Below are 11,674 nucleotides of genomic sequence, written 5' to 3'. Positions count from 1 at the left end.
ATCTATAAATTATGTGTCACCGTGGCATGCAGCAGATGGAACACAAATTAATATCATACTTATCGGTTCCAATATTAAAGTTTATGACTATCACAAGAATTGTTTGGATATTTTCAAAATAAACATTCATTCACTTCCGATGTTCATGAATTTTTTAAGTGTATGTACATCCTGTTAAAAAATTGTTTGTGTATTCACTAAAAAACAAATGTTCAGTCCATTGGTAAGTACGCGCGTGAATTTCACCAAGAAAAGTTACATACGTAGGTTGTTAGATCATGGTATATGTACAAAGTGAGAACCCGGTGCAAATACAACAAGACGATGGATTATAATAGACTCGCTATAATCATTTACCTAGCTCACACCTTGCCAAACATCACATAACATTGCGTGCCGTGTGTTAACTCGTAATACGGATCCGCGTCCAAAATGAAGACGAATTGTGCTGTATTGATTAAAGTTCAACCATAAATAGCATTTAAAATAGTAGACATGTAAAATAGCATCATATTCAGATTCTACAAATTTTTCTAATCAAATTCCACATATAACATGTTAAAATTGGAGTTAGGGTTTAAAAGACATGGACATTTACATTTTGCCCCTAACTCGAATCCACTACTCAGATTTTCCCCTAATTTCGATGCATACTCAAATTTTCCCCTCTGTCGTTAGTTCCCCTTATAGAAATGCCCTTTTGTGTCGTTTCCGTCTGACCAAAGCTCATTGAGCGTGTACTAGACGTTTTAGGGACAACATTGCCCCTGTCTCCTTATGTCATTCACATGCGGGACCCACTATGAAAAATCAAAGGGAAAAACTCTTTCTCTCACCCCCTCTCTCACTCACTTACTTGTGGGGCCAAACTACAAAAATGAATAAAGACTCTCTCTCACCCCTCTCGCACACACTTACAAGTGGGCCAAACAAAAATTATAAAAGTAAAAATAAAACCTTCTCTCTCAGACCCTCTCTCTTCCTGACATGTGGGCCGTGGGCCCACAGTCAAGGTCAACACCGGTCCACACCTGGAACACAAGCCCGGTCTTGAGTTCATGTGCTCGCCGGTATCTCACCGTCGGCTCAACGTAGGTGGCCGAATGACTGCGGTCGGAGGGCGCGAGGTGCGGGGTAGCTAGACAACGCGCGCCAGTGTGACTGGCGCAGCAGACGTAGGCGGGCCGCTGTACAACCGATTATGTCGAGCTTGATCACGGCGGCGGCTCCGAGCAGGGGGGGTCCGGGCACGAAATCGAGCAGGGAAAGAGGGAAGTAGGCTCGCATGGTCATAGCGAAGACGACATGTTGGTCGGGGTGTTGTACGGTTGCTCGGAGATGCCGAATTTAGGAGATGAAGACCGGTGGTCGTGGCGGCAATCGGGGTCCCTGGTATCGCCTAGGGGAGGCTCCCTCCCGAATTAACCCTTTAGTGCATAATAGAGGAAGATTACGATGAAGAGAGAGGGGGAGACGGGGAGAGTTAGAGAGAGAAAGAGAAGAGAGGTAGGAGCAGGTCGGAGTCGTAGGCACCTCACCCCGGCGAGCCCCACCGTTGACCATGAGAGAGAGACAGAGAGGAAGAAGATGATCACGACCAGCCAGAGAGGAAGAAGATTATTACTTTATTACTCCCTCCTTCTCAAAACAAGTGTTTCAACACTAGTATAATTTTGCACTAAAGTTAGTACAAAGTTGAGACGTTTATTTTGGAATGGAGGGAGTAGTAGTTATACATATTAGGTATAGAATAGAAGATAGATAGACTAGTGGAGCGCTGGTCCCTGAGCGTGGACGATGAGGTGTGTTAATTTCATCCAGACGTGTGCAAGTGGGAGAGGTCCAGCAATCCTGGAAAGATCGTCACGGGGGAAGAGGGCTCCACACTTGGTCAGGTCGACCAAGGAAGTACACCATTTCAATAGAAAAATAAAAGACAGTACACGGCACGCCTATATAAGCACGCCCATACCAAGGCATTCTGTTAGTCAAGAGCAAGAAAGCTATACCAACACCAAGACCTTAAGCTCCAAGAGCATGGCCCACATTGCGGCGTTCTTGCTGGTGGCGCTGCTCTCCTTAGACGTGCATCTCGCGCAGTCCGCGTCGTGCCGATCATGCCCGCCGACAAAGCCTTCCCAGCCTCCACCGTGTAAGCACAAGTCTTCACCATCGTCCATACCCTGCGCTCCACCTTCACAAACTCCCATGCCCTCACCAACACCCACACTCACCCCGGTGACTCCGACACCGGCACCGACCCCGACTGTCTTATCATACTTATCGGTTCCAATATTAAAGTTTATGACTATCACAAGAATTGTTTGGATATTTTCAAAATAAACATTCATTCACTTCCGATGTTCATGAATTTTTTAAGTGTATGTACATCCTGTTAAAAATTGTGTGTGTATTCACTAAAAAACAAATGTTCAGTCCATTGGTAAGTACGCGCGTGGATTTCACCAAGAAAAGTTACATACGTAGGTTGTTAGATCATGGTATATGTACAAAGTGAGAACCTGGTGCAAATACAACAAGACGATGGATTATAATAGACTCACTATAATCATTTACCTAGCTCAGTCCTTGCCAAACATCACATAACATTGCGTGCCGTGTGTTAACTTGTAATACGGATCCGCGTCCAAAATGAAGACGAATTGTGCTGTATTGATTAAAGTTCAACAATAAATAGCATTTAAAAATAGTAGACATGTAAAATAACATCATATTCAGATTCTACACATTTTTCTAATCAAATTCCACATATAACATGTTAAAATTGGAGTTACGGTTTAAAAGATATGGACATTTAAGTTTGTGCCCCTAACTCGAATCCACTACTCAGATTTGCCCCTAATTTTGATGCATACTCAAATTTTCCCCTCTGTCGTTAGTTCCCCTTATAGAAATGCCCTTTTGTGTCGTTTTCGTCTGACCAAAGCTCATTGAGAGTGTACTAGACGTTTTAGGGACATCATTGCCCCTGTCTCCTTATGTCATTCACATGCGGGACCCACTATGAAAAATCAAAGGAAAAAACTCTTTCTCTCACCCCCTCTCTCACTCACTTACTTGTGGGGCCAAACTACAAAAATGAATAAAGACTCTCTCTCACCCCTCTCGCACACACTTACAAGTGGGCCAAACAAAAATTATAAAAGTAAAAATAAAACCTTCTCTCTCAGACCCTCTCTCTTCCTGACATGTGGGCCATGGGCCCACGGTCAAGGTCAACACCGGTCCACACCTGGAACACAAGCCCGGTCTTGAGTTCATGTGCTCGCCGGTATCTCACCGTCGGCTCACCGTAGGTGGCCGAATGACTGCGGTCGGAGGGCGCGAGGTGCGGGGTAGCTAGACAACGCGCGCCAGTCTGACTGGCGCAGCAGATGTAAGCGGGCCGCCGTACAACCGATTATGTCGAGCTTGATCACGGCGGCGGCTCCGAGCAGGGGGGTCCGGGCACGAAATCGAGCAGGGAAAGAGGGAAGTAGGCTCGCATGGTCATAGCAAAGACGACATGTTTGTCGGGGTGTTGTACGGTTGCTCGGAGATGCCGAATTTAGGAGATGAAGACCGGTGGTTGTGGCGGCGATCGGGGTCCCAGGTATCGTCTAGGGGAGGCTCCCTCCCGAATTAACCCTATAGTGCATAATAAAGGAAGATTACGACGAAGAGAGAGGGGGAGACAGGGAGAGTTAGAGAGAGAAAGAGAAGAGAGGTAGGAGCAGGTCGGAGTCGCAGGCACCTCACCCCGGCGAGCCCCACCGTCGACCATGAGAGAGATACAGAGAGGAAGAAGATGATCATGACCAGCCAGAGAGGAAGAAGATTATTACTTTATTACTCCATCCTTCTCAAAACAAGTGTTTCAACACTAGTATAATTTTGCACTAAAGTTAGTACAAAGTTGAGACGTTTATTTTGGAACCGAGGGAGTAGTAGTTATACATATTAGGTATAGAATAGAAGATAGATAGACTAGTGGAGCGCTGGTCCCTGAGCGTGGACGATGAGGTGTGTTAATTTCATCCAGATGTGTGCAAGTGGGAGAGGTCCAGCAATCCTGGAAAGATCGTCACGGGGGAAGAGGGCTCCACACTTGGTCAGGTCGACCAAGGAAGTACACCATTTCAATAGAAAAATAAAAGACAGTACACGGCACGCCTATATAAGCACGCCCATACCAAGGCATTCTGTTAGTCAAGAGCAAGAAAGCTATACCAACACCAAGACCTTAAGCTCCAAGAGCATGGCCCGCATTGCGGCGTTCTTGCTGGTGGCGCTGCTCTCCTTAGACGTGCATCTCGCGCAGTCCGCGTCGTGCCGATCATGCCCGCCGACAAAGCCTTCCCAGCCTCCACCGTGTAAGCACAAGTCTTCACCATCGTCCATACCCTGCCCTCCACCTTCACAAACTCCCATGCCCTCACCAACACCCACACTCACCCCGGTGACTCCGACGCCGGCACCGACCCCGACTGTCTTCATCCCTCCACCTACAAACACTCCGGCACCCACGCCCATACCGACCTCTGTAACTCCAACATCGGCACCGACCCCTATGATGCCTCCAATACCAACCCCTATAACTCCGAAGCCGGTACCAGCTCCTCTCTCTCCAACACCAACACCGGTGGCCCCAACACCTACACCCGTGATGCCGCCAAAACAGACACCTGTGACACCAACGCCGGCACCGACCCCTGTTTCTCCAACGCCAAACCCGGTGGCCCCAACACCTACCCCTGTGATGCCACCAACACCGACGCCGGCATCGACCCCTTTCTCTCCAACGCCAAGTCCGGTGGCCCCAACACCGACCCATGTGGTTCCGATGCCAGCACCAACCCCTGTCTCTCCAACGCCAACCCCGGTGGCCCCAACACCGGCCCCCGTGATGCCGCCAACACCAACACCGGCGACTCCGATGCCAGCACCGACCCCCGTTTCTCCAACGCCAACCCCGGTGGCCCCAACACCGACTCCTATGATGCCGCCACCACCGACCCCTGTGACTCCGATGCCAGCACCAACCCCTGTCTCTCCAACGCCAATCCCGGTGGCCCCAATACCGACCCCCGTCATGCCGCCAGCACCCACCCCTGTGACTCCGACGCCACCCCCAGCCCCGGCCGCAGCGCCGGCTACATCGACCGGCAAGTGCCCCGTGGACACACTAAAGCTGCGTGCGTGCGTGGACGTGCTCAATGGGCTGTTGCACACGGTGATCGGCAGTAGCGCCAGCAATACATGCTGCCCGCTGCTGTCCGGCGTTGCCGATCTCGACGCTGCTCTCTGCCTTTGCACCACCATCAAGGTCAAGGCCCTCAACATCAACCTCATGCTGCCCATCGCCATCGAGGTGCTCGTCAACCAGTGCGGCAAGAGAGTGCCGAAAGACTTCCGCTGCCCTAATTAAGCTCCATCGATTACTATATGTACTATCAGTATCACCTGCATATGAATGCGATACATGCATTAAATTCTCTTGTGTGGTCACACAGGTGACATATCGAAGTGTAATAATCTATATGTACATGGATTTGCAGCTCTGACTCGCTACTTGTGACGGGGAGCTGTGGAGCATGCATACATTGTCTTTGTGTAACAGCGTATCATATAGTAACCGTATAACATGTTACCAATTGTGGTCTTCCATCGGTTTTGTAGTGTGTGTTTTCTTTTTGAAGAACTATGAATAAAATGTCCGTACTGTGTAAAAGAAGTTTTCACATCCACTTGTAACCCATACCAACATACTTGTTGAACCATACGCTTTACAGGATGCAGATTTTCGTGCTGAACATTTTGATATATTATACATTTTTTCCGACATCGTATGCAAAAGTTATAGCCGTTTTACTTTTTCATAACACTTTTTTGCAAAACATGTCCAAACTTAAGTTTTTAAATTTTCCTAACTAGTAGATATAGTAATATAACTACATCTCGAAGTATTTTCTTTTTTGAATTTTTTATCATTTTCTTTTGTTTTTTGTCAAACTGAAATGGCGATACACGGGGGGTAGAGTTTGAGACACGAACCCATTTACTCCCGGTTTGAGACACGAACCGGGACTAAAGGGTGCGATGCCTTTAGTCCCGGTTCGTGTCTCAAACCGGGACTAAAGGTCTCATTTGAACCGGGACTAATGCCTTTAGCCGCTCGAACACATTAGTCCCGGTTCGTAGTGCAACCGGGACTAATGTGTATATTGGGCTGTGACCAAAGCCCTGTTTTCTACCAGTGTCCTTTAGTACAGGAAATCCATATGTATGCAAGAGCGAGTACAAAAATACTCAGCAAGCACAATATAGAACATCAGTAAATGAGGAACTCCATGATTTCAGATGGGAACACAAAAATATATCTGAAAGCACAATCTTATAAAGGCTATAACCATCCCAACAAGAAACCATGCATTTGTAAGAACTTTCTCTTGTAGTGAGCATTCTGGAATGTCCACACAATGCTTTATACCACCGACACTTTGAGATTGAACACGTGTGGCGTCCTCGCCGACCTAGCTCAAGCCCACCAGAATATTCACACCATGCCTTATACCACCGACACTTCGGATTGGACATGTGTGACGTCCTCACCTTCCTAGCTTTCAGAAATATATATCCAGTGGAACATCCGAGCACCCATATAAAAATCACATTGATCATCTGTAACTCCGCGTGAACCCGAATGGGCGCAAGGATACGAAATCAGACAATAAAAATTAACAATGAATGCACACACATTGGTCAACCATACAAAACGGGTGTTCGTCATGCACTTTCCTCAAATCAACTATTAGACCGCAGAATTGTCCTCGACTCTTGAAGCTCTCGAACCTATTCGTTAAAACTAATTAAGAAGGCTACTTCAAATACTAATCACTTGCAACAGTTTTCATGCCTAACAGTGTATTGGCATCTTTCATATACTTGTAAACATGGATCCATCAGTCTCTATCTCTTTATGTACATAAGAGGCCGAACTAATTTCCAACCTACAGATGCCTAATTCTATTCGTATAGGCAGTTGGGCAGATTAATTCTTCTCTAACAGGGACAATTATTCGGACCATTCGGATTGATGTTTGTGCCATGGATATTGCGGATGTCCTTGTTGGACAAGCATCAATCTGCCAAACTGCCTATAAGAATAGAATTAGGCAGCTGTAGGTTGGAAATTCTTTTGGCATGTTATGTACATAAACTAGACTCTGAGAAAAGGACTGATGGATCCATGTTTACAAGTAAATGAAAGATGCCAGTACATGGTTAGGCATACACACTATGTTAAGTGATTAGTATTTGAATTAGCCTTCTAAATCATTTTCTACGAATGGGTTTGAGAGTTTCAAGAGTTGAGACAATTCTATGGTCTAATAGTTGAGTCGAGGCAAGTGCGTGACGAACCCCCGTTTTGTAGGGTTGACCATTGTGTGTGCATTCGTTGTTATTTGTTATTGTCTGATTTCGTATCCTTGTGCCCATTCGGGTTCACTCGGAGTTACGGATGATCAATGTGATTTTTATATCGATGCTCAGATGTTCCACGGGATATTTATTTCTGAAAGCCAGGACCGTGAGGACGTCACACATGTCTAATACGAAGTGTCTGTGGTTTAAGGCGTGGTGTGAATAATCCGGTGGGCTTGAGCTAGGTCGTTGTGGACGCGACACTTGTTCAATCCGAAAGTGTAGGTGGCATAAAGCATTGTGTGGATATTCCGGAATGCTCAATACAAGAGAAAGTTCTTACAAATGCATGGTTTCTGTGCGTTGCAAACGGGAGAGTAAACATTTTTTAGCTGAGCAACTATTTTCATTTCAATTCAATTTTTATTCTGATTCGTCATGTTGATACCTTGCACCTACGACCACAAACATGCAATATCTGGGTGGTGCAATTCAATACTGAGGAGGCCAGATCTATAAATTATGTGTCACCGTGACATGCAGCAGATGGAACACAAATTAATATCATACTTATCGGTTCCAATATTAAAGTTTATGACTATCACAAGAATTGTTTGGATATTTTCAAAATAAACATTCATTCACTTCCGATGTTCATGAATTTTTTAAGTGTATGTACATCCTGTTAAAAATTGTGTGTGTATTCACTAAAAAACAAATGTTCAGTCCATTGGTAAGTACGCGCGTGGATTTCACCAAGAAAAGTTACATACGTAGGTTGTTAGATCATGGTATATGTACAAAGTGAGAACCTGGTGCAAATACAACAAGACGATGGATTATAATAGACTCACTATAATCATTTACCTAGCTCACTCCTTGCCAAACATCACATAACATTGCGTGCCGTGTGTTAACTTGTAATACGGATCCGCGTCCAAAATGAAGACGAATTGTGCTGTATTGATTAAAGTTCAACAATAAATAGCATTTAAAAATAGTAGACATGTAAAATAACATCATATTCAGATTCTACACATTTTTCTAATCAAATTCCACATATAACATGTTAAAATTGGAGTTACGGTTTAAAAGATATGGACATTTAAGTTTGTGCCCCTAACTCGAATCCACTACTCAGATTTGCCCCTAATTTTGATGCATACTCAAATTTTCCCCTCTGTCGTTAGTTCCCCTTATAGAAATGCCCTTTTGTGTCGTTTTCGTCTGACCAAAGCTCATTGAGAGTGTACTAGACGAGTTTTAGGGACATCATTGCCCCTGTCTCCTTATGTCATTCACATGCGGGACCCACTATGAAAAATCAAAGGAAAAAACTCTTTCTCTCACCCCCTCTCTCACTCACTTACTTGTGGGGCCAAACTACAAAAATGAATAAAGACTCTCTCTCACCCCTCTCGCACACACTTACAAGTGGGCCAAACAAAAATTATAAAAGTAAAAATAAAACCTTCTCTCTCAGACCCTCTCTCTTCCTGACATGTGGGCCATGGGCCCACAGTCAAGGTCAACACCGGTCCACACCTGGAACGCAAGCCCGATCTTGAGTTCATGTGCTCGCCGGTATCTCACCGTCGGCTCACCGTAGGTGGCCGAATGACTGCGGTCGGAGGGCGCGAGGTGCGGGGTAGCTAGACAACGCGCGCCAGTCTGACTGGCGCAGCAGATGTAAGCGGGCCGCCGTACAACCGATTATGTCGAGCTTGATCACGGCGGCGGCTCCGAGCAGGGGGGCCCGGGCACGAAATCGAGCAGGGAAAGAGGGAAGTAGGCTCGCATGGTCATAGCAAAGACGACATGTTTGTCGGGGTGTTGTACGGTTGCTCGGAGATGCCGAATTTAGGAGATGAAGACCGGTGGTTGTGGCGGCGATCGGGGTCCCAGGTATCGTCTAGGGGAGGCTCCCTCCCGAATTAACCCTATAGTGCATAATAAAGGAAGATTACGACGAAGAGAGAGGGGGAGACAGGGAGAGTTAGAGAGAGAAAGAGAAGAGAGGTAGGAGCAGGTCGGAGTCGCAGGCACCTCAACCCGGCGAGCCCCACCGTCGACCATGAGAGAGATACAGAGAGGAAGAAGATGATCATGACCAGCCAGAGAGGAAGAAGATTATTACTTTATTACTCCATCCTTCTCAAAACAAGTGTTTCAACACTAGTATAATTTTGCACTAAAGTTAGTACAAAGTTGAGACGTTTATTTTGGAACCGAGGGAGTAGTAGTTATACATATTAGGTATAGAATAGAAGATAGATAGACTAGTGGAGCGCTGGTCCCTGAGCGTGGACGATGAGGTGTGTTAATTTCATCCAGATGTGTGCAAGTGGGAGAGGTCCAGCAATCCTGGAAAGATCGTCACGGGGGAAGAGGGCTCCACACTTGGTCAGGTCGACCAAGGAAGTACACCATTTCAATAGAAAAATAAAAGACAGTACACGGCACGCCTATATAAGCACGCCCATACCAAGGCATTCTGTTAGTCAAGAGCAAGAAAGCTATACCAACACCAAGACCTTAAGCTCCAAGAGCATGGCCCGCATTGCGGCGTTCTTGCTGGTGGCGCTGCTCTCCTTAGACGTGCATCTCGCGCAGTCCGCGTCGTGCCGATCATGCCCGCCGACAAAGCCTTCCCAGCCTCCACCGTGTAAGCACAAGTCTTCACCATCGTCCATACCCTGCCCTCCACCTTCACATACTCCCATGCCCTCACCAACACCCACACTCACCCCGGTGACTCCGACGCCGGCACCGACCCCGACTGTCTTCATCCCTCCACCTACAAACACTCCGGCACCCACGCCCATACCGACCTCTGTAACTCCAACATTGGCACCGACCCCTATGATGCCTCCAATACCAACCCCTATAACTCCGAAGCCGGTACCAGCTCCTCTCTCTCCAACACCAACACCGGTGGCCCCAACACCTACACCCGTGATGCCGCCAATACAGACGCCTGTGACACCAACGCCGGCACCGACCCCTGTTTCTCCAACGCCAAACCCGGTGGCCCCAACACCTACCCCTGTGATGCCACCAACACCGACGCCGGCATCGACCCCTTTCTCTCCAACGCCAAGTCCGGTGGCCCCAACACCGACCCATGTGGTTCCGATGCCAGCACCAACCCCTGTCTCTCCAACGCCAACCCCGGTGGCCCCAACACCGGCCCCTGTGATGCCGCCAACACCAACATCGGCGACTCCGATGCCAGCACCGACCCCCGTTTCTCCAACGCCAACCCCGGTGGCCCCAACACCGACTCCTATGATGCCGCCACCACCGACCCCTGTGACTCCGATGCCAGCACCAACCCCTGTCTCTCCAACGCCAATCCCGGTGGCCCCAATACCGACCCCCGTCATGCCGCCAGCACCCACCCCTGTGACTCCGACGCCACCCCCAGCCCCGGCCGCAGCGCCGGCTACATCGACCGGCAAGTGCCCCGTGGACACACTAAAGCTGCGTGCGTGCGTGGACGTGCTCAATGGGCTGTTGCACACGGTGATCGGCAGTAGCGCCAGCAATACATGCTGCCCGCTGCTGTCCGGCGTTGCCGATCTCGACGCTGCTCTCTGCCTTTGCACCACCATCAAGGTCAAGGCCCTCAACATCAACCTCATGCTGCCCATCGCCATCGAGGTGCTCGTCACCCAGTGCGGCAAGAGAGTGCCGAAAGACTTCCGCTGCCCTAATTAAGCTCCATCGATTACTATATGTACTATCAGTATCACCTGCATATGAATGCGATACATGCATTAAATTCTCTTGTGTGGTCACACAGGTGACATATCGAAGTGTAATAATCTATATGTACATGGATTTGCAGCTCTGACTCGCTACTTGTGACGGGGAGCTGTGGAGCATGCATACATTGTCTTTGTGTAACAGCGTATCATATAGTAACCGTATAACATGTTACCAATTGTGGTCTTCCATCGGTTTTGTAGTGTGTGTTTTCTTTTTGAAGAACTATGAATAAAATGTCCGTACTGTGTAAAAGAAGTTTTCACATCCACTTGTAACCCATACCAATATACTTGTTGAACCATACGCTTTACAGGATGCGGATTTTCGTGCTGAACATTTTGATACATTATACATTTTTTTCCGACATCGTATGCAAAAGTTATAGCCGTTTTACTTTTTCATAACACTTTTTTGCAAAACATGTCCAAACTTAAGTTTTTAAATTTTCCTAACTAGTAGATGTAGTAATATAACTACA

General features: G+C 47.3%; 1 protein-coding gene across 1 annotated transcript; it reads left to right on the top strand.

The window, feature by feature from the left end:
• Positions 1–4,256: 4,256 nt before the first annotated feature.
• Positions 4,257–11,458, top strand: LOC123166764 (36.4 kDa proline-rich protein-like). Its single transcript, XM_044584563.1, has 2 exons — positions 4,257–5,419; positions 10,657–11,458. Exons 1-2 carry the CDS (start codon positions 4,259–4,261, stop codon positions 11,143–11,145), a joined length of 1,650 nt encoding a protein of 549 aa, XP_044440498.1. The 5' UTR covers positions 4,257–4,258; the 3' UTR covers positions 11,146–11,458.
• Positions 11,459–11,674: the final 216 nt, after the last annotated feature.

The sequence above is a fragment of the Triticum aestivum genome, chromosome 7D, assembly GCF_018294505.1.
Source record: "Triticum aestivum cultivar Chinese Spring chromosome 7D, IWGSC CS RefSeq v2.1, whole genome shotgun sequence".
In the NCBI taxonomy this organism is placed as follows: domain Eukaryota; kingdom Viridiplantae; phylum Streptophyta; class Magnoliopsida; order Poales; family Poaceae; genus Triticum; species Triticum aestivum.
The sequence above is the reverse complement of the archived record's forward strand: the minus strand, read 5'-3'. Positions and strand labels throughout refer to the sequence as shown.